Source organism: Lycium ferocissimum, chromosome 11, assembly GCF_029784015.1.
Source record: "Lycium ferocissimum isolate CSIRO_LF1 chromosome 11, AGI_CSIRO_Lferr_CH_V1, whole genome shotgun sequence".
NCBI lineage: Eukaryota > Viridiplantae > Streptophyta > Magnoliopsida > Solanales > Solanaceae > Lycium > Lycium ferocissimum.
This window is the reverse complement of record NC_081352.1, coordinates 16,295,126-16,318,853: the sequence shown is the minus strand read 5'-3', so window position 1 is coordinate 16,318,853 and position 23,728 is coordinate 16,295,126. Positions and strand designations below refer to the sequence as shown.

The window sequence follows — 23,728 nt, the reverse complement described above, 5'->3', positions numbered from 1 at the left end:
CCTGTAGGATTATTTTTACCACACGACAAAAAGATCTATGTACTATGATGGGGACCAAAGGAATACCATTGAGACTCTTATCAGAAGAAGAATCATCGCACTTATTGAGGAAAAATGCTTGCACAAGCACTTCTGACCTTCCTCGGGAATTGGATGGCATGGTCATGAATTTTGTTAAAGAATGTCAAGGTCTGCCATTGGCAGTTGTGACCGTTGGAAGTGCATTACGAGGAAAAGGACTAATGGTGTGGGAAGGAGCACTACAGCTTCTTAAGAAGTCCAAGCCCCTTAGCACCACTTATGCAAAAAAGAACATTTTCTCCTGCCTGGAGTTGAGCTACAATTTTTTGGAAAATGAGGAAATCAGGTTGTGCTTTCTGAAGTGTTGTTTGTACCCAGAAGATCGTGAAATAAGTATTGAAGACTTGACTAGAGACGGCATAGGAAAAGGGCTGTTCTCAGATGTGGACACAATTGAAGAAGCTAGAGCCAGAGTGTGCTTAAGAGTTAGCCAACTTAAAGCATCGTGTCTGTTGCTTGATGTTGGGAAGGAAGGTCTTGTGAAAATGCACGATGTTGTTCGTGACTTTGCTATATATATAGCGTCTAAAGAGAAGCATGGCTTCATGGTAAGAGCTGGTCACAATTTGAACGAGTGGCCACGAAGGGAGTCATTCAGCTAAAAATCAGCTATTTCGTTTATGAGCAATGATATTCATGTGCTTCCAAGGGATGCACATTGTCCCAATCTTCAAATTTTACTGCTTGGAGAAAATGAAGGTCTCGAACAGATACCAGAGAACTTTTTTATACAGATGAAAATGCTACAGGTTTTGGATTTAAGTGAAAGGGTTGGTGTCCATTCGCTAAATCCTCGGTATGGTTTAGTCCCTAATGCCACTAGAAAAATTACATGTCCTCTCAGATTTCCATCATCAGTTAAAGTTCTCACAAGCCTGCGAACTTTACGTTTAGACCGCTGCAAGTTAGGTGATGTATCTATCCTTGGCAGATTGAGGAGCCTGGAGATTTTGAGTTTATACGGGTCCTCTATCAGAGAACTTCCAAATGAATTTGGGGACTTGGTTAATTTGAGGCTGTTGGACTTGTCATTCTGTGGGTACCTTCAGAAAATCCCCGAGAACTTGATGCCACACCTTGTCCAGTTAGAAGAACTTTATATGGGTGGGAGCTTTCAATTGTGGCAGCTAGCAGATGGATCTGTTGAAGGGAGTGGACAAGCATGCTTGTCTGAGCTAATGTCACTGCCCCACTTAAACATTTTGTGTGTGGAAGTCTCCACCCTTCTAGCATTCCCTGAGAACTTCTATCTTCCTAGCATACATAAGTTTGAGATAACTGTAGGTTACAACTCAGCTATATGTTATCCAAAGTCGAGGGCGTTCTATCTTAGAGAGATAAAAACTGGTATACCAAATGGAATGAAACATATGCTTCAATTCACAGAGGAGTTGACGATGTTCTGTGCATGCAAGGAAATACTGAAAAGTATCTGTGATGTCAAAGGGGGTTTATATCACTTGAAAGCTCTTGAAATAACTGCCAATGAAGACATTACCTATCTCGTCGATGAGGTTCTTCATAGCGATGCATCTGTAATTTTAGGAGCTTTGGAGAAACTACATCTTCGGAATCTCAAGAAGCTATGTACACTTTCTATCCGCTCAATTAAAGCAGGTTCCTTCCAGAATCTGCAGATTCTAAAGGTTGATATTTGTCATGATTTAAGTATTCTACTTGGAACTGAGTTGCTCTAGAGACTATCAAGTATAGAAGAAGTTGATGTGTATTCGTGTAACATGTTATTCACAATATTTTTACTTAACAAGGCAGCTTTTGATGAAGACCAGAAGCTTCTCTCTACACTCAAAAGGATCTGGTTACATAGTTTGCCTCTGCTGTCCAAAATCTGGAGGGTACCTAACCAGTCACTACTGAATGAAAACCTTCAAACAATACAATGCTTCAATAACCTAACTGACGTTGCGATTAGTTTTTGTGACAACTTGAGATACATATTCCCGCCCATAGCTGCTCAAAATCTTTGTCAACTGGATAATCTCAAAATTGAGAGGTGTCACAGATTGGAAAGAATCATTGGAGAAGCACCAGAAGGGATGTCAACAAATGTTCAAATTGGACATGTTTTATTTCCCAACCTCAGAATTGTTCATGTAGAAAGCTGCAATAACCTGAGAAATCTATTTTCGGTTATAACAGCTCGAAGTCTTGGCAAACTAGAAGAGCTAAAGGTAAATGAGATGTCAAATCTGGTAGAACTCATAAGGATTGAAGAAAGCGAAAGAGAAGAGGAAAAAGATAAAATGATTGTGCTGCCTGAGTTGAAACGCCTGAGAATTACAAAATCTGAAAATGTGGAACGGCTTTGTACAGAGGCTTTCATAATGGATCTACCATCTTTAGAAGAAATTGTTCTTCTGGACTGTCCTAAAATGGCTGACACTGTTAAACATGGACTGGGTAGCGCATCAAATCTTCTTAAAGCGCAGATTGAGGAGCAATCATTCATTGGCACAATGGCACAACAGGTTTTCAGTGGAAACGTGTGAAGGATCACTAATTGCTAGTTGGTACAGGTACACACTACACTTGCAAATACAAACATCATACATCAGTTACATGAATTTATTTAACTGTCTGTATGTCCAGGAGACAAACAAGCATCTCCTCTGCTAGTTAGTTTTACTTAAATCTTTCTTATCCTGTAGAAGCATCAAATATATCAGTAATTTTACCAAAATCTTCGCTCAATTTAGAGAAATCCATTTAAAATGAATGACCGTTGGCAGTGATTTACAGTTTACCATAAATATAGTAGCAAGTTGTTGTAGAAAACTATTGAAATAGTCCAATGGAGTAAAGTAGTGCAAGAGAAATCAATAAATAAAAGACAGAAATCAAGCAATATAATTCAATGGAAAATATGAAATGAGTATGCAAGGCGTTTCCCGGAAACTATCTTTAGGAGTATAATTTTCCTCATATGGTGCAAATGGTTAAAAGGAAAGTCTATCCCTAGGTTACAATGACTACTCTGAAAATCAAAGTTGTACTCTTTGATTTCTTGTACCGCAAGAACTCAACCCAATAAGAATAAGGAGTTAGAATAGAAAATATTGAAGACCCTAAATTTGGTTCAATGACAAGACGATAGAAGAATTGCAAACAGAATGGTGGTTTAAGAACGACGAACAATGACCGTTGTTTTCTTGCTTTGATTTGCCGCTGGAAAACACCTTTAAATATACAAGGCCTTGTTTCAAAAACCAACAGTTGAATCAATTCAAAAGGATAGGACACAACCTTTAGGAAAAGATAATTTGAATAGTTTTCATCTTTTCCCTAAAAAAATATTTCTACTATTATATTATTATAAACAATACTTATATATATAAAATATTAACACAAGGAATGCTAAGAAGCTAGATCAAGATGGCATATAAATACTTAATAACTTCTGTGTTTTCTATTATCAGCCTATGTTTTCTTCACTGTGCATTGCAGGACATGTCTTGTTACATCCATTCCATAAGCATTTTTTCCTCTTATTTTTTTTTTATTTTTAGATTCACATGGTCAAGAATCTCTTTGCTCTTAGGAATAGTTAAAAACAGCTACATTAACCTACTCTCAACCTTGGAGATTAGTTGGATTCTAACTCAAGGCAATAGAACGACTTTGTAGATCCTAACATTCTCTCATTGTCTCAGAACTAGAAACTGTTGTGTTTCTCTTGATCTTCAATCCAAACAAGGCATAAATATATTTTGCTTCATTGTGTCTTCAGTTAACAATTTTAGGATTGAGGACACAGTTGATTGATGCGGTTGAGCAAATGCAATCATTGTTAACACAGGAGGTACACTTGTCTCCCAACTTCTATACATCATATTTTGGTGGTTTTCAGATGTCTAATACGAATATTTTCTTTTTTTTGTACAGGGAAGGCATTGCCATTTATTGAAGAGATCTGCATTTCTGGAAGCTTATTCATTTGTTTTATCTTTTCGCATAGTGCAGCTAGTGCCATATGTTTTTACATTTATACAATTGACATCAAACACAATTCCATGGATAATAAAGATTGGTTTCTGTAGCAAAGCCACTTATTGTATATCAGGAATCATAAAGGACTACATATCCTATATTAGCCTTAGTATTCAATGTTGAATGCTTCCCTAGCCTTTGTCTCTAAATCATTAATTGCTTGGTAGTTTTTAAAGATCTTTCCCAGATTTCTATGATGATACATCTAACCCTACCTACTTTTACTTTCTAACGTTAGACTTGAATTCCTTCATTTGTCAAAGTAGAAGTACCTAATCTCATAGGAGCTATGAATGTTCTAGTCATTTTTGTTTTCATGTTCATGATTGGTTTAGAATATTCTCGTTCGAATCTAACAAACAACTAAGAAAATCCAATTGAATTCTTAAGCTTTCATGTTGACAACTCAGTTCATTTAAGCATTCGTGTGGTACAAGCATTTTTTACCCTTACCATGACTTAGAAGAGGTGTACTGTGTTCTTGACCTTTTCTTGGCCGCTTGAGAATATTTAATTCGTTCTTTTTTCATTTGTTATTCTTTTTCAAAGTTATATTACTCAAAAAGCTATAAAAGACCTTGCTTTTATTCCGGACAAAGTTTCAAACTTCCGAGCATCTAAATAGTTCACAATGTAATTGTAGATCCACTTAACCTTGCAGCTAATATTAAATAATAAGCATCCTTTTATTTCTGCTACTCCCTCCGGATCAAAAAGAGTGTTCACTTATTCATTTGCACACCCCTTAAGAAAATACTAACTCCTAGAAAAAAATATGTAATTTGATTAAATTACCCCTAATTAAATATGTATTGGGATTTTATCACATAGCACTTAATAGGGGTAAATGTGAAAAATTAATATTAATTCTTTCATGATTTGATAAGTGGACACTCTTTTTGATCCAAGGAAAAAAGGCTAAGTGGATACTCATTCGGATCCGGAGGGAGTATTAAATATTTGCAAAGTCAACCATGAGAATGATTCTCTACTTGATGATTTTACCAACAAATTACATTGAGACAGTAATTAAACTTTGTAAGCAGTAAGCACTGATTACAAAAACAAAGCGCAAGAAAGAAGCATCAATTAAAATTAAGCCGCCTCCAAATTCCATAGTTGATATTAGTGCACTACATAGAAGATTTAACTGAAGACTATTATCAAACACAAGTGCTACAATGCCGAACATAAGATCAGCAAATCAAACGGAAAATGAACCAACATATGTTGAGCAGCCACATTTTTAGAGATTAAACTAGCGCTAGCAAAATGGTTAAATAAAACAAGTAACTAGGGGCTTTTAATTATAGGTGACTTCTAAGTTTTTTTTTTTTTTTTTTTTTTTTAGTGGGAGGTGACTCAAGTTTTAATTATTGAGTGGAGGTGATGATTTTTTATTAATGATTAAGGGGTTTTGAACTTGCCCAAAAGTTTTCATTTTGACACTTTGACTCTCAACTTTATTTTTAACACTTTGGCCTCAAGTTTTATTTAGAACACTTTGACCCCCCCCCGCCCCCCCCCCCCCGACCCCCCCCCCCCCCCCCCCCCCCCCCCCCCCCGACCCCCCCCCCGCCCCACCCCCCAAAAAATTTGATTTTCTTTATTTGTTTTTTCACCCCACCTCTTCCTCCTCCCCCAACCCCCCACCCCCACGCCCACCCCCACCCCTCCCCCGCCCCCAAAAAATTAAATTTTTTTTTGTTTTCTTATTTTTTTCACCCCCACTCCTCCTCCTCGCAGCCCTCCCCCCCCCCCACCCCCTCTCCCACCACCCTCACCCAAAAAAAAAAAAAAATTGATTTTTTCTTACCAGCCTCCACTCCTCCTCCCACCCCTCCCTGCCAAAAAAATTCAAAAAGTTTTGATTTTTTTTTTCACCAGCCCGCTCCTCCTCCCACCCCAAAAAAAATTGTTTTCTTTAAAAAAGTTTTGAAAAGTTTTTCTTTTTGTTTTTTTGCACCTACCTACCCCCACCCTTCCAAAAAAAATGTTTGAAAAAAAATTCTTGAAAAGTTTTTATTTTTGTATTTTTATCCCCCCCCCCCCCTCCCCACCCACACACACACACTCCAAAAAAAATCTTGAAAAGAAGTAGGGGGTTTAGGAAAAGTTTGGATAAAATTCATGTTGTTGTTGTTCTGTGTTTGTGTAGGGGTGGGCGTTCGGTACTTCGGTTCGGTTTTTTCAAAGTTCGGTTCGGTTTTTCGGTTTTGGTTTTTTGAAAGTGGACACCGAACACCGCACCAAATTAGTTCGGTTCGGTTCGATTTTTTGAAGTTCGGTTCGGTTTCAGTTTTTCTAATTCGATTTTTTTTAACACCGAACACCGCACCGAATTAGTAGACCATATTCTTGTATGCTTTATTTTATCTTGCTCTTAAAAATATTATTTATCTGATAATCATTTATATACATTCAGCTAATTATTTTGATCAAGATGGTATAAAAATCAATCGTATTGGAAAAAATGATTTAATATAGGCCACGAGTATTATTGAAGACAAATTTATTTATCCAATTTAAACCTATAGATGTTCTAAATAGTACATCTCACGTCCAAATTTTAATATGATGAACCAAACATCAGACAATAAACAAAATCTTTTTGTGATTATTAGCAATTGTCTTCTATTTTGCATTATAATCTCTGAATAATTTGTTCCATTCTTGTAGGCCCATTTGATTTTTGAATGGAAAATTTTCCAGTTGAATCTTTGATGGCTTCTGGAATTTAGCAGCTTCTTTATTAATCATATACATTAATTTGGGCCTGAGAGAGTGGACTGAGTGTTGTAAAAAAAAATTGTATTCATGTAGTAAATCTTCAAAAAAAAAAAAAAAAAAAAAAAAAAAAAAAACTTCGGTTAAACCGAAATACCGAAGAACCGTAGACCCGAAACAGAACACTGAACCGAAACACCGAATTTGTCATAAAAAAAAAATCGAAACCGAACCGAAATATCGAAAAACCGAATTAATTCGGTTCGGTTCGGTCCAGTTCTTCGATTTTCGGTGTTTATGCCCACCCCTAGTTTGTAGTGAAATAGATGGTTCTTCTGTTATTTTCCTGGTATGGTTCAGGGTTTAGGAAAAGATATCCAATTGATGGTCTTTTTTGTTCTTGTCCTGGTATTTATCTGATTTTGTTTGTAGAAGATAACCAACAGATTTGTAGTTGTTGCAACAAGTTCTACACTTTTTGCAACAAGTAAACAATCTGTTGCAACTACTCATTCATCTGTTGGACATAGCTTCAATTATTTGGTTCTGTTTGTAAAAGATATCCAACAGATTTATAGTTATTGTCCAAGCCGAAATGCTCCATAGTTGTTAATTGCACCGTGTTATAATAATAGTTATCTGTTGGAACTTTATGACATTTTAATGTTGTTCCTTTTTAGAATGGTAATTTATGTTCTTGGTGCTTGTGAACTTAGTTTATATGATATGTTGATCGTGTCCAATCATAAATGTGTGTATTGTTGTTAATAAATTCTTTGAACAATTTCCAACAAGTAGTGAATCTGTTACAAACTCTGTAACTTGTTGGGTTTTATCCAACAAGTAAAGGACTTGTTGCAACAACTAGTAACTTGTGTTTTATCCAACTTCTAAAAGATTTTCAACAAGTAAGCAACTTTGCAACAAGCCGACGAACCTTGTCAAGTAAAGAACTAAGTTACATGTTGGTGTTTTTCCAACAAGTGGAGTGACTTGTTGCACAACCGGGTAACTTGTTGTGTTTTATCCATCAAGAGTAAGGACCTGTTCAATAACTATGTCATTTTTATAACAGATACTACGATTGTTGCAATGATATAGTACACTTGTTGCAACAGATATTACAGTTGTTGCAGCAGATACTACTTGATCCACCCATATTTAGTGATCAACAAAGGGAATCAATGATATTTAGTGATAAACAAAGGAAATCAACGATAAGTAGTGATCAATATATAATACTTAATCAATTTAATGGTATTTTATGTCAAAAAAGGTGATCGACTAAGTCAGTATGCACTAAATCCAATGATAATTAGAGTGAATTGAGGTGAACTACTTCATTCACCCATATTTAGTGATAAACAAATGAAATCAACGATATTTAGTGATAAACAAATGAAATCAACGATATTTAGTGATCCATATATAAAACTTAATCAATTTGATAGTAGTTTGAATCAGGAAAGATGAACTACTAAGTCAGTAGGCACTAAATCGAGTGATCATTAGAGTGATTAGATGCGAACTACTTGATTCACCCATATTTAGTGATAAACAAAGAAAATCAACGATATTTAGTGATCAATGTATAATACTTAATAAATTTGATATATTTTGAGTCAGGAAAGATGATCTACTACTCAGTATGGACTAAATCGAATGATCATTAGAGTGATTTGATGCGAACTACTTGATTCACCTAAATTTAGTGTTAAACAAAGGAAATCAACAATTTTTAGTGATGAATATATATATCTACTAACATCCTTAATGGATTAGATAGTAATGTCATGGATTAGATGGACAATTCTAAGTGTATTCTTCCTAAATCGAGTAATCATTAGAGTGATTTGATGTGAAGTACTTAATTCAACCATATCTAGTGATAAACAATGAATTCAATGTGATCAATATCGTGAATATGTTGCAACAATGGAGGAGTTGTTGCAACATATGAGATACCTGCTGCAACATATGAGTAAGTTGTTGCAACATATGAGATACCTGCTGCAACATATGAGTAAGTTGTTGCAATAATTCAAACAAGGTGATTAATCTGTTGCAACAACTAAGCAACTTGCTTAAACATCTGATCCATCCGTTGAAGCAGTTAGTAACTTGTTGCAACCTCTTCAACAAGTGTATGATTTGTTGCAACAATTAACTCATCTATTGCGACATATTTTTTAATTTTTGCAATAATTTAAGCAATCGTTTGATATTTTTTTTTTTCCAACAGGGTGAGTAATTTTTTGCAACAACTAAACAACTTGTTTAAAAAGATAAGTAACTTGTTAAAACATATTAGTAACTTGTTGAAACAAATAAGTAACTTGCTGCAACTTGTTCAACAGTGTATGCATCTGTTGCATACAACCACCTTAGCTCTAAATACCACAACTAATCAAAACAAATAAGTTCATAAATATCATTCACAAATAACATAAAGGACAAAAAAAAAAAAAAAAAAAAAAAAAAAATTGTTCAACAATAACCTTGGCTCCAAATACTACAACTTAAGTAATAATTTGTTCAGCAACTGCCTTCTGGGGTGTAGCAGATTTCCTTGATCTACTCCATCTCCATCATCAGTTTCTTCATCTTCTAGTTCTTCTTCACTTTCTTCATTTGTATCTACTGCTTCTCGGCTCTGTTCTTCATCTCTTTCTGAGGATTGATTGTCAATTTGACTGTCAATTTAGCTATATCTTTCCTCAACATTTGCTGATTCATAAATAGATTGTCTACTTGTTGCAATAAGTGTAGAACTTATTGTAACAACTACAAATCTATTGGATATCTTCTACAAACAGAACCAAATAACTGAGCTATGTCCAACAGATTTGTAGTTGTTGCAACAGATTGTCTACTTGTTGCAACAACTACAAATCTGTTGGATATCTTCTACAAACAACCAAATAACTAAAGCTATGTCTAATGTATTTGTAGTTGTTGCAACAGATTGTCTACTTTTTGCAACAAGTATAGAACTTATTGCAACAATTACAAATCTGTAGGATACCTTCTACAAACAAAATCAAATAACTGAAGCTATGTCCAACAGATTTGTAGTTGTTGCAACAGATTGTCTACTTGTTACAACAAGTGTAGAACTTGTTGCAATAACTACAAATATATCTTCTACAAACAGAAGCAAATAACTGAAGCCATGTCCAACAGATTAGTGCGTCGTTGCAACAGATTGTCTACTTGTTACAAAAAGTGTAGAACTTATTGCAATAACTACAAATATGTTGGTTATCTTCTACAACCAGAACTAGATAAATACCAGGACAAGAACAAAAAAACTATCTGTTGGATATATTTTTCTAAACCCTGAACCATACCAGGACAGCAGCAGAAAAATCATCTATTTCACTACAAACACACAACAACAACAACCTGGATTTTATCCAAACTTTTTCAAAACCTAAAAAAAAAAAAAAAAAAAAAAAAAAAAAAAAAAAAAACTTTTTTTCAAGAAAAATCTTTTTTTTTTTGGATGGGTGGTGAAAAAAAAAAAAAACTTTTGTGGTGACTGATAAAAAAAATTAAAACTTTTTTTGGGGGGTGGGGGGGGGGGGGGGGGGGGTGAGGGGGTTTGTGGAGGAGTGGGATCGGTAAAAAAAATTAATTTTTTTAAATTCTTTTTGGCGGAGGGGTTGGGGGGGGGGGGAGAGTTGTAAAAATAAATAAAGAAAATAAAAAACTTTAATAAAAAAAATTTGGGGGAGGGGTGGGAGGAGGAGGGGGGGACTGGCCGATGAAAAAGCAAATAAAAAATATCAAAACTTTAAAAAAAATTTTTTTTTTTAGGGGTAGTGTGTGTGGGGTGGGGCGGGGGTTGGGGTGGGAGGGGGAGGAGGAGAAGGGGGGGGGGGGGGGCTGGTGAAAAAGCAAATAAAAAAAAAAAAAATTTAGGGGGGGGTGGGAGGAGGAGGGGGGGGGGGGGCTAGTGAAAAAGCAAATAAAAAATATCAAAACTTTTAAAAAAAAAAAAAAAAAATTTAGGGGAGGGGGGAGGGTGTGGGGCGGGAGGAGGAGAGGGGGGGAGGAGGGGGGGGGCTGGTGAAAAAGAAAATAAAAAATATCAAAACTTTTTTTTAAAAAAAAAAAAAAAAAAAATCGGGGCGGGAGGGGGAAGGGTGGGAGGAGAGGGGGTGGAAAAAACAAATAAAAAATATCAAATTTTTTTTTAAATTTTTTTTTTTGTGGTGAGGGTGTGGGGCGGTGGGGAGGGGGGAGGAGGAGAAGGGGGCTGGTGGGTTTTTTTGGATTAAATTGGGATCTTTTTGTATTTTGTAAAAAAATAAGAAGTTTGAAAAAATACATTTTAGACCTCAATCTTCTTAATCCCAAATTTAATTGGATTTTACTTCTAAGTGGTCCCCATGAGTCACCTATGGTAATTTTAAAACTAAAATGTCACCAATAGCTAATTCTCCCAAGTAACTAGCTAATCCGACCCATTAAATATGAGTGGGATAACTGACCATTTAAAAAGGATCAAATATGTATATTATCCACTAAGTTAATTTTGACTTTTAGCTTGTGTTCTCATTTGACTCATATTATTCGGTTAACCCCCGTGTTAAGTATGGGTGGGTTGGATATTTTGTCCATTTTTGTTTAACCCATTTTCAACCCACCAATATCCGATCCGACCCGTCCGTTTGCTACTCCTAGATTAAATTATACCAATAATCTCCACTATTGTGAGGCATTTCTTCAAACAGTGAGGAAGCAGCTCCAGATTTCTCAACTATGAAACACGTTTCCATCCAAGGGTCAAACGGAAGAATATCCGAATAGAGCATGAAAAATGAATCGAATTTTACCTCGAGGTCTGTGAAAATAGAGCCAATGGATAGAGCTTCGTGCCGCTCGATTTCTGACATTCTTTCCCAATAACAATAAGAGTTAATTGTTAAAAACCCACATGAACTATCACTTTTTCGCGAGTTTTACACCTCAACTGTCAGCTCCCTTTTCCTACCTAAACTACCATTTATGTATTAAAATGACGATTGCATCCAAAATATTCACAGATTCTGTGACGCATTTCATCAAACACCAGATATGCGGTCATGTAGCGAAACTGCAACTTTCATATGTGTAATCTTTAATTTTTGTCATAATGAAAATATCTAGACCTACTTAGATCGGCATAAATAACATTTTTATTTTCGGAAATTGAACTTTTGTCTCGCAGGGTACAACTTCTGTGGGAATTAAGTTATACGGCAATAAGTTGTGTAGTATTTTTTCAGATTATGTTGAGTGTTAAAAGTTTTGACTTTTTCGGCATAACTAGTGTGGATGTTATGATACATATGCTGAAGCTAAATGTAAACTATGTCGAGCTAAATCTAAATTTATGCCCTTTTCAGATTTATGTTGAGTGTTGAAAATTTTGCTTTTGCCTTGTCCGATATAACTCGTGGGATGTTATTAGGGGCAGATTTACCTTGGCTCAAGGGGTGTCACGTGACACTACTTCGTGGATTTTTTTTTTACTACAAATGCATATATAAATAATAAACAAAACAAAAATAGAAGGTAAAAACAATAAAAGAACATTGCTTGTAAATAAAGATGCATATTGCCTTGGTGGTTAGACGCTCAAGGAATGAGTGAGATGTAGGTTGTGAGTTCAAACTCGCTCAGCCTCATTGTTTTCCTCTTACACTATAAACTATACAGAGTGAAATCTAAGTTATGTCGTGTAAAAAGTGTTAGGCAAAAATTAAAGACCACAAGTTTGAGGGGCAAAAATAAAAGGCCACCCTGAAATAGGGGCATTTGTTCGAAAAACCCAACTAATATTGATGGCCTTTAATAAATAATTCAGTATTCGGAATTATTGAATATCAAACGGTACTAATGTCTCGTACCGAGCTTGAACCCAACTACTATAATTTTAAAATCCAACTCCCGAATACTGAATAAAAATTCCCGGTTCAATAATTCGGTAGTTTATGCCCAGCCCTCCTAGAGTCCCAAATAATCTCTGTCTTAATATATGGGTCCACCATCTTGGTTACATTGATAACACAAAACCAGCACATGAAATAAAGCACCCATTGAATTTGAGTTTGTAGCAATTTAAATTGCTACTGCAATGCTTCCCGTCATAAATAAGCCAGTTCCATTACTAATGTTACATGGTCATGAAACTATTTGCAGGATAGGCTTAGTGAAGAAATATCAGTTTTAGAGCCGTTTTAAAATTGCAAATTCCAAGCCTGATCATTTATTAGAAACAATTTGTGTAAGTATTACAATCCACATTAAAAGCATAAAACTGTAGAATATATACAGACAACACAAATGATAAGTACATCGAAATGTGTTGAGTACCCTTACTCAAAGCCTGCAAGGTCACTGAACGTTACATGAACACTAAATCACCAGGAGGTCCAAATTCAATGAGAGTAATGACGATACCAGCAGAAACTGTTCCCTCTATCATGTTCCCCTGCTTCATCACCTCTAGCATGAATCCACCACAGAAGATTCGTAAGCGAGTTTCCATCATCGAAACCAGTTAATCTTCTAGTTTTCTCCAACGCGCTCGCTTTATCATACATACCTTCTAAAGCATACACAAATCCTTTCCACCCTTCTCCAACACCTTTTCTTCCAAGAGCTGGCATTGTCCATTGGACCAGCTCTCTCACGAACCGAGCATCGGAAAATAACACTTCAGTAATAGGCAATAAAGGTAACACCTGAATACCAAGTCTACATTCCTTCCAATCAGGTGGAGCAAACCAAAGGCCACTGTCCCTTTTATTTGACCATAAAACACCAACCACACGGTTATTTTTTGTGAATTCCTCTGCATACAAGTTGCTTTCTTCTTTAACGTGCCACCAAGTTTGTGCTGAATGAATCTCCATTGCTGAGAGAGTTGATCCAATGGCTACAAGATGAGTGTCACCATATGCCAATCCCATTAAAGCTGCTGAATAGTACGCGTTCACTGCTTCACTAGTACTCTCCTGGTGTTATGAAATCGAAGAAATTAGGGAGGAAATGAGAGGGAGAAATGACTGTATTGATTCTTGCATTGAAATAAAATAATACATCACTATTTATAAGAGAATAAAATAAAAGGAAATATATTATTTTCCTCACAGATACTAAGCTAAAAGGAAACTAAATATCTCCTATGGACTAGACTGGGATCTTATCCATTTGTAGATGGAGCTTCGATAGCAGCTAGGTCTAGAGAGAAGTTATGAGCATTATGTATAACTTCCATACCAAGGTTAACATAGATCATAGACTTAAAAGGAAAATAAATATTGTAGAATACTCCTAAACTCAAAAAATGAAGTAGATATTATACTGTAATCTAAAGTAGAATAAGAATAAATTTTAACACCTGGTTCCTTCCGTCTGCAAACTCGGTTAATCCCCCTGCCCAAGAATGCAATTTCCACAAATCAAAACACCTCAACCGCGTATAATGTGAATTTCCTCGCCTGCTTAAGTTCATAAAATCCGCCATAAGTGAATAAGCTTGCGGCCTATACCTTCTTCCCCACATTGGATCTATCTTGGCAAGCACCGCGATACCATAAAGGAAATAACCAATGTGGTAATGATGATCATTATATACTCCAAATCCAAAATCAGCACCAGAATCCATTGAACCTTGTTTAGTTAAAATTCCACCCCATTTTGAATCATAAAAGAATCCATTTGCTTCGAAAGTCCCGTCCAACCAAGGTTCAATTGTATCCTTCAAGAATTTGTGGATTGTTGGGATAACATCATGGTAACAAACCTGTTGGAAAAAATAATTTAAAGTTATAGAAAAACAAATTTGTTTAGGATTTGGTATTTGCAAGTTTATTTAATTCAAGTCTAGTTAGAATTCGTAGTCAAATTCATATAGAAATAGGTTTCCATGTTTGAGTTAAAGTAGGTTTCATACAATTATAAATAGGAAATTTTCAATTGTGAAGATTGTAGAGAGAATTCAAACATCCATAGCAATTATGAATCCAGACCCCACTTTGTGGGATTTTCTCTTGGGTATGTTGTATCAAGATTATGAATAAAATATTCTCCTTCAAACCTCTTCGGCTATCAATAGTAGCCTTGCTGCTCTTGCAATTAACTTCCCATAGAAGTAAGATGACGACGTTGAGATTAACATTGAGTTCAGGTCCGCGACATCCTTATTCAAAGCATCAATTATTTCATCAAAAGATTCCTCCTTTACACCTTTAATCGAATGCCATGTTACAGAAATCGGATCACTCTTTAGTAACCACGAGTCTCCAACAACGCCAACAAGCTCACCGTCAATACTATTATACTTAAAATCCTCCAAGATAATAACTGAACGATCCGAAAGAAGTTGGAGATGCAGGGGATTAGCAAGCATCAATAAGTCTCCCCATCCTGTTTTTTCCCACGTGTACTCGACGGAAAATGGCTGACTGAAAACAGCATTACCAAATTTAGGATAACAAGAACTAAACCGATCAAGAACTGCTTCGTAGTCGGGATTTGGCAAGAGAACGATCCTTATTGCACCCGAAAACTCACTAGAAGTGATAGTGGACACGTCGTTGCTCAAGTTGATCGGGGAAGACGCGTACAAAAGCCAAGTTTGCCCATTGTTGAACTTAATAGTATATTTAGTGAGAGTAGGATTCCAGGAACATTCAAGAATAGCGTGAATTGTAGAAATCTTAAGTGCAACATCACCAATGACATTACAAGTAACAAAGGGACATCCCCTAACAAGAAAGAACCTAAGGTTACTTGTTGGAAGGTCTAATGTGACACTAAGATCACTAAATGATGAAATAACATGAGGTGCATTTGGATTAGTATTATTCAACAAAGAAATAGTTAAATCACCATTGAATATCTGGTAAATAAAGGCAGGATTATGGAACTGAGGTGGGTAACAAATAGAAAGTGATGAATTCGACGATTTTATAAGATATGGGTGAATGTATTCAGGCTGATCACCATTTTTCAAGACAAAGTTTTGAAAAAATGAATTTGTAGGTAAAGGAGTTGATAAGAGATTATGAGAAAAAAATGGAGATGGATCAGGAAGAACAGTGGATTTTGCATTTGGAAATAAAAAAGGCTGTGAAATTGGCCTGATTATTTGTTGTTGTGGTGGAGACATGTTAGGGGATTTTGGTGGACTAATTGGAATTGATTGTGGTGGTGGCTCTGGCTGTGGAAGAGGTTTATAATGTTTCGACTGTTTCTTGAACGGCGCCGTGACAATTGTTTTGACTCGCCTCGTGATTTTTTTCAATGCCATGACAGGAAATTTAAGCCGCGCAATCTTGAACACCAAACAATATTAATTGTGTGACTATATTTACCTGCAAACTAAATTGAAACAACAATGAAATTTCAACTGATTTCCAACCCCACAAGATAGGGGAAATGGGAATTTGAAAATAACAAGGGGCATATTGCTTAAAAGAGGCATTTTTAAAATAGGAAATTATGCCTTGCCTATACGCCAAGGCTAGGTGTATGTCTACATTTGGGGGTTTGAACATATTCGTATTCTTTAATTCGACTCCAAATATATGTATACTATATAGTTTTAAGTATATTCTTGAACTATTTATTTGTACCAACTACTGACTAATCACTCATTTTATCATAAAAGAATATGAAAGTGCAGTGATATTCTACACGCATCAATTTAATTTTGAAATATACTTTACCGCATAGCAATGTGCGTGACGGCAGAGAGGAAGATATTAGTTGGATTGCAGGTGAACATGAAAATGTTGTGGCAAGATATCTGGTAGGGTAGGACATAGATAGATGGAAAGTTCAAGATTCAAATTTAAGTAGCACTAAACTGTTAAAATTATAAATTCAAATTTAAAATTTATATAAAATTTTAATGATGTTTTATAAGTACACATCTATGTTTTATGTCGAAAATATTGAGTTGAGTTAAATTAAGTCTGCCCCACAAAAAATGCATCCGCCTCAGGACATATTAATTGACATGGGCTACATGAAGGAAAGGATGAGCTGAAATGGGTTTGAAGGTATGTTTTGCCGTATGGGAAAGCAAAAAAAGGACTAATTAGATGTGAAAAGTCTTTTCGTCTACGGCAAATAATTTTCCTGGAAATTAATATTCGCAGCTATAGGGAAATAGAAAAATCTGCCAACTTCAGATATCCTTAACACCGTAACTTTTTTAACTAGGGATAATGCATAAAATCACCTCTTAATTTGTCTCCAAAACTCATTTTAGCAATTTAATTTACAGGCGTTTAGGTATCTCTAAACAACTTTTAACTGAATTTGGTTCAACCCGCCTTTGCCTAGACTAACGCATGCTGAACCTTCGCTGTTGGGCGCGTGATTCACTTACTTAACTGTTACTACCTCCGGATAAAAAAGAGTGTCCACTTAGCCATTTGCACACCCCTTAAGAAAATACTTACTCCTAGACAAAAATAGGTAATTTGACTAAACTGCCCCTAATTAAATAGGTATTGGGATTTGATCACATAGCACTTAATAGGGGTAAATCTGGAAAGATAAGGTTAATTATTATTTTTTTATTTGATAAGTGGACACTCTTTTTGACCCAAGAAAAAAATGCTAAGTGGACACTCTTTTTTATCCGGAGGGAGTAATTTTTTTTAATAGAAAATATTCATATATAATACTTAAAGTGAGAAGTTCCAAAGTGCAAAGTTATATTGCCAAAATGTCTCTTAAAAGTAAAATGACATTTCTATCCCTAATCTAAAAAACACACCTATAATACTTTTTTGCCAAAATAGTAAAGTTATCTTCCAACAATTGATAAATGAACCAATTTTGCCAAAATAGTAAAGTTATCTTCCAACAATTGATAAATGAACCAATTAAAGTGGGAATATTGTCGTGAAGTTCATGCATGCCAATTAAGCAGTCTATTCACTTTCTTGAGAATTTTCATCTTCCAATATTTATTGCAAAAGCAAAATTTATGTTTATGCATCATTTTTGTTTGCACTCCCGAATGATTAACTTAAACTACTTAATGTTCAGATTTTCATCTTCCACTAATTATTGACTGCTTTGTTCTCTTCTCTTTTTTTTGGCCGGTTTTTAAGAAGTTGAAGGGGTCCCATTTTTGATACAGTCTCTTCTATTTATTTATATGCAATAAAAGTGTAAGAATGTATGAGTTGTATACCGTAACTGAAACCATCCCACTACCCCATTTGTGACCATGTATTATTGAGGTAGTGTAAATGTGTAATGTTGAAACGGTGCTAAATAATTAATGACGGTCACTATTTTAAACCATCCAAATTAAAGAAAATATTTCAACTCATTTGAAGCAATCTATTGATCTATATTTTAATGCTTACAAATGTAAACAGTACTTTTTGATTAACAGAGAACGAGGGGATGAAAATACGTTTTTCGAGTACTTTATTTGAATATTAATCTTATAGCACTCTAAGTATTATAAAATTCTAAGCGTAGATTATTATTATTATTATTATTATTATTATTATTATTATTATTATTTTGTTTCTGATATTGTTAACTTCCAAACTTAGTGTATTTTCTAATTTTCTTTCTAAACTATTCATGACTACAAAGGCAATGACAAGAATTTCGATGAGGAAAATTAAAGAAGAGATATATCGCCAGTGCCGAAGTTGAGAAAAGGAGCTCTTTATTATTTGGTAATCCATTCACTAATTAATTTTCATATTTACTAGAAGTAAAATAGATGCACTGTTACCTTGAGAAAGTTCATTGATTTTACCCACTATGTTGATTTTTCTTTTATGTTCATATATGTTGGGGTCAAGGTATTATCGCCCCAGTTAGCTATGCAACCTTATCTTAGAAGTAATTCTTGTATCATTGCATAATGGTGTTGGAATTTTTTTAGTTTTCATTTTGTTATTTTTCTGTTCTTATATGTTGCTTTGTACTTTTTAAGGTAAAATGACTTCTCATTCCCACTGCCACATTCTTCTAAAAGGAATGTATAATATGTTGGAACGCGTTTTAATTTTAATTTTGTTTTGCATGTCATTCTACTTTTGTCTTCTAGAATTCTTTCAGAATATAATATGCATAATCGTTAGTTTCTATTTTGTTATGCATGCTAGTTTATTTTAATTTCATTAGCTTTGCATTTATTTACAAACTCTATATCTCAATTTGTTTCTTAAATTCTTCCAGCAAAATATTATATACATGATTGTGTAGTAATTTAAATTTCATTTCATGCTAATTACGATAACAATAAGCTTCAACTTTGAATATTGCTCAAATATCAATTTCAGGTTGTGATTTGCATCAATATAAGAAGCAAATTTAAGGTCAATCATTGTTTTGGGCATTTTGGATCTTTTGGCTCGAATCGCTTTTCGTGCCTTCTTTACGGCTATTAAACCATAAATCAGTTACCAATATTAGCTGGACATATTCATTTCTGGTTCATTCATAAGCAACTCATTCCCATCATCTGGAGGCTGTGCATAATCAGTTAAAATCATGTTCTCCGCCATGGTGAAGGTGAGAGCCTTTTGTGGTGCTTTGTTTGTAGAGTTATGGAGCCGCTTTGTTTTTGTGATTTTTTAATGGAGAAAGATGGCTATGGTGTATCCATGACAGGTTTCTTAGCTATTTTTCACGATGATCTTGGGTGTATTCGTAGGGGATTAAAATCAATTTTTGTATAATTTTGTATAACAGTGTAAAAGTGTGAATAAACATCTCTTATACACTATTATACACTTTTATACAAGGTTGATACATTGTTTACAGTAGATGTATAAAGTTGTATATCGTTGTATAATGTTGTATACTGTGAAAAACTAGCTATGCGGTTGTAAATTAAAAATATGACTAAAAGGATCTAATATTTTATGTTGGATTGTATATTATTAAAATTATCCCCAAAAAAATATTTATATAAGTACACATATATTTAATAAGGAAAATAGTAAATGACAATTTTGTCTATTGTAGAGTCTTTTAATGATGGCAAAAAGTTCAATCAACATTTCGAAGGCCCTTCTTGCTTACATAAAATGAGCTTTTTGTTGTTACGTAACGATGGATCTAACAATATAATATATTAAAATTTAAGTAACAATACATATGTTGTGCTTGTAGTAACAGCAAAATACAATACAATGGGTAACGTACCAATCCAAACAAGCTGTAAAGGGCTTACATCGAATAAAGGGAATAAATAATGCTTCAAAAAAATTAGTAAATAATTAATTGATTTTTTGTAAGTATGTTACTTCTACTGGTACGGTTAAATATTCTAGGAAATAAAAATGACAAATTCATACTTGACTTAAAATGCTAAGTATATTTGTATTTTATTAAAAAATTTAGCATACCGTAGTTGAATCCAATTATCACATCAAACTAGTAAATATGTCCGCGCTTCGCGTGATAGTGAGAACTAAATAATCCTTTTCTAATACATGAATATTAAAATATTAGCCTTCAAATAGTTTAGTTTCAGGTTTTACTCTATTTTATTATTAATATTTAACTTTATATATTTTAGCTAATTTTTCATCACTTAATGATTGTTAGGCTTTATAAATTAAAGAAAATTGACTTTTGTATGTGTGGAAGAGTAATAAATTTAAAAACATTTTGTTATGTTCTTAGTATATATACCCTGATTTAAAATCTAAAGAAGGGGATAATACAAAAATAACATACGCCCTCAACATGATGTACCGAAGTCTGAATTACACATCTAATTATATATATTACTATACACTTATAAAAAGTATATCTTTTGCTGCCATATGACGCCCACACGGCATAGAGTGTATTTATTTCTCCAGCTCTCGAGATGAAAAAACACATAAAAATAATTATAGTATTTTGTATATAATTTCTTTTTCACACTTAATATTTTATTTTAATTTTGTTCATCTTCTTGGTTTGTTCTCTTCCTTCCTTTTCATCTTCCTCTATACATCACTATTCTCTAACTTTTGCCTTAATTTTTATCTATCCCTTTCGCTTTCGTTTACACTCTCTCTATTTTATTTTTATTTTATTTGCTTTTCTACTATCTTACTTTCCGCACTTTCATTTTCCACAAAAAGAAAATAAATAAAAAGTGAAGTTTGATTGCTTTTACTTTCTATTGTGATTTACAGTATTTGTGACATAACTTATAGATATGAAAATTCTATTTGAAAGAACTTGAAAATGTTTTGTCCGAACTCACATAGAAAATTAGGTGGTTTGACCCTCATACTCCGAATCATATTATACAAAGTGAAACCGAAATATTATGTGTATGTATTGCTGTCGAAAATAAAAACAAATTATCAAATTGTAAATTCAATTTTCATTGAACCTCCTTGTAGAAACGGTCTTCCTAATATCAAATCTAAACTAACATAACAAATTCAAACAAACATCATACTTGTGATTGTCATATAAGTAGCGACGAATGTTGTAGCCGAAGGCTTTAAGGTAGAAAGCAGTAGGTTTGGCAAATATCAATGTACAGCATATGCTGCCCCAAAAATTTGGTGTCATTTTCTTTCTTCCTTCTTGTTGCAACTCTTTACCTTCTTTGCGACAACTGTGTAAGTTATACAATGATTGAACAAATTTATATTAAAAATTTAAACCGACTATCAAAAACCACTCACCCATGAAATACAGAAGGATATTATAAATACATAATGGTACCATTTCTTCTCAACGTGCTCACGGCATAGAAGCAAAATGCATGAATATAGCACTTCAGATAAAGGCAAGCGGAAAGAATCAACTGCTGCCTTCTTTAGTATTTTTTGAATTAGTGTAGCTTAAAGAATGTAATAAAGAAAGGTAACTAAAGGGGTTACATTTTTTGAATTATTGGGCTGATTAGTTTTAAAATGTAAATAAAGAAAAAGAGACAAAATTTTGAGCAAAGAAAAGATAAATATGAATTGTGGTCAAAGAAAGGTGTTACATCACCACACTACAACATAATATGCTTTTAGCGGCAATTAATTTGCGGCAATAACTTAATTGCCGCTAATTATATTCTAGAATCAATTATTACAAGCAATAATAAATTTTAGCCCTAACAATAAATGTCGCTAAAGACTTTAGTTACCTTGGATCTAATGGCATTAACCAATTAATGGTAAATATTTTGTGGCGTTAATATTGCAGCTAAAGGAAATATATTAAACTCAAAAGGCATAACTTTTTGGTGTAGTGCCATTCTTATGACCTGAACTCGTACTTTATTCCGTATCAATTTTTTCACATTTTGTTAAGTCATAATAAAATGTAGGCATATCCAAAACTATACTCGTTTAGTATCTTTTAAATTTAGAAGTACATTAGTAGTTGTGTATATTTTAGAAGTATTTATTTTGACACACGTAAAGCACAGAATTAACCTTCAAAATCACGTGATATACATGCAAGTGATATGAGTTGATATCAATAAATATTATTTCATGTTAAACTGACATTATCTACAATTTAATTATCTTATCTATTAATTTTCTTTCACTTTGATCCTAAAATATTCTCATTTTTTCTTAAAGTTAGTCTTAAGGTTAATATACTGAAGGACTAAAGGATTATAATAATAAGAACAACAACAACAATGATAACTCCTAATGTGGAAAAAAGTTAATTCAAATGACTAAAAATCATAAAGCGGAAAATAAATTTCAAGAATATATAAAAGAAAATTCTTTAATTTTAGAATCTTACTCTTGTTTATCCATAGATAAGATATATAATATGGATTATCTATCTAAAGTATTATAAAAAATAGAGTATTAAGCGAGCGGTTCTTTCACGACTTGAATCACTTGTACGCTTTCCGGCTCAAACGGGCATGTGAAAATGTTTTCTACTAAAAAGCCCAAACAAAATAATATGCAGTGCTTATTTTATTAAGGAATAGAAGCAAAAAACTTTTCTCATCAAACTTACTGATCAAAGATAGCATCAAACACAAAATAATTTTTGAATGACTTGAATCCATCCTTGCACTCACTGTTTCACAAGCTAAGCTTATCAAATAATCCATGAACCTCCCTATATATATTTTTGTTAACTATTACGTTAGAAAATGGGAATAAGTATCATCAAATAAATCAAGAATTAATGGATATTAATTGTTTGCAATAGCATACGGAAGTATGGAGGAATAATAATTGAGGTTATTTATGCTCTACTATGTAGGTTTTGTTTTACCCCGAAATCGGATAATAAGTTGAATTTGTAAATGAGGTATAGGATATGTGGCACTTCAATCTATTTTTTGGTAAACAAAGATGTATATGTATGTTTCGCTTATGAAATGGCCTAGATATGAGTTAGTGTGTTTAAAACTGGATAATGATATTAGGGGTTATATGTTTAAGTTGAGATCTTATGTATATTCCAAGCAATGTTTGAATGAAGTGATTCAATGAATTGTTCAAGCCGAAAAACCGGACCAAAGTCTCAGGAAACCAAAGAGAGAGAGAGAGATTTTTATATATATATATATTCAAAGTACAAAGTTCTTGGATCTGAAAAGCCAACCCTCAAAAATGAGAGAATGCCCCCTGTTTTATAGTTTTTCCTCTGTGGGTCTTCTATACATCATGGGCCCTTTTTAGGATAAAAACCTAATATGGATAAGGTTAGGTCGTACGGTCGACACCGTCTGTTGTCGAACGGAGTGGCCCGATTCGCCTGCGTGGTGGGCGAATAACCGATTATCCGGACATGGCCACGATCGAATGGTCACGAGAAACCGGCTAACGGCCACGATGATTTCGCTATTCGAACCGGAAACGGCCACAACCCTCGGCCATATGGGATCGGACCGGACCAACCACGATAAGGAGTTATTCCGAACAACGAACTCAAAGCCCTTTTT

General features: G+C 34.1%; 1 protein-coding gene and 1 pseudogene across 1 annotated transcript; one reads left to right on the top strand and one right to left on the bottom strand.

The window, feature by feature from the left end:
• Positions 1 to 47: 47 nt before the first annotated feature.
• On the top strand, positions 48 to 4,234 carry LOC132038067 (probable disease resistance protein At4g27220; annotated as a pseudogene).
• Positions 4,235 to 13,244: 9,010 nt separating this feature from the next.
• Positions 13,245 to 16,273, bottom strand: LOC132036734 (glucan endo-1,3-beta-D-glucosidase 1-like). The gene is made up of 3 exons (XM_059427112.1): positions 14,909 to 16,273; positions 14,210 to 14,614; positions 13,245 to 13,823 (listed from the first exon to the last, which is right to left on the bottom strand). The coding sequence occupies exons 1-3, from the start codon at positions 16,121 to 16,123 to the stop codon at positions 13,245 to 13,247; spliced, it is 2,199 nt and encodes a 732-aa protein (XP_059283095.1). The 5' UTR covers positions 16,124 to 16,273.
• Positions 16,274 to 23,728: the final 7,455 nt, after the last annotated feature.

What these genes read in the sequence shown, in the direction of transcription:
- LOC132036734 (XM_059427112.1), bottom strand. Translation starts at nt 16,123, where the DNA reads ATGGCATTGAAAAAAATCACGAGGCGAGTCAAAACAATTGTCACGGCG. An exon ending in TACTATTGATAGCCGAAGAG is followed by an intron (nt 14,615 to 14,908) that starts GTTTGAAGGAGA and finishes TTTTTCCAACAG; the next exon opens with GTTTGTTACCATGATGTTAT. An exon ending in TTGCAGACGGAAGGAACCAG is followed by an intron (nt 13,824 to 14,209) that starts GTGTTAAAATTT and finishes TCATAACACCAG; the next exon opens with GAGAGTACTAGTGAAGCAGT.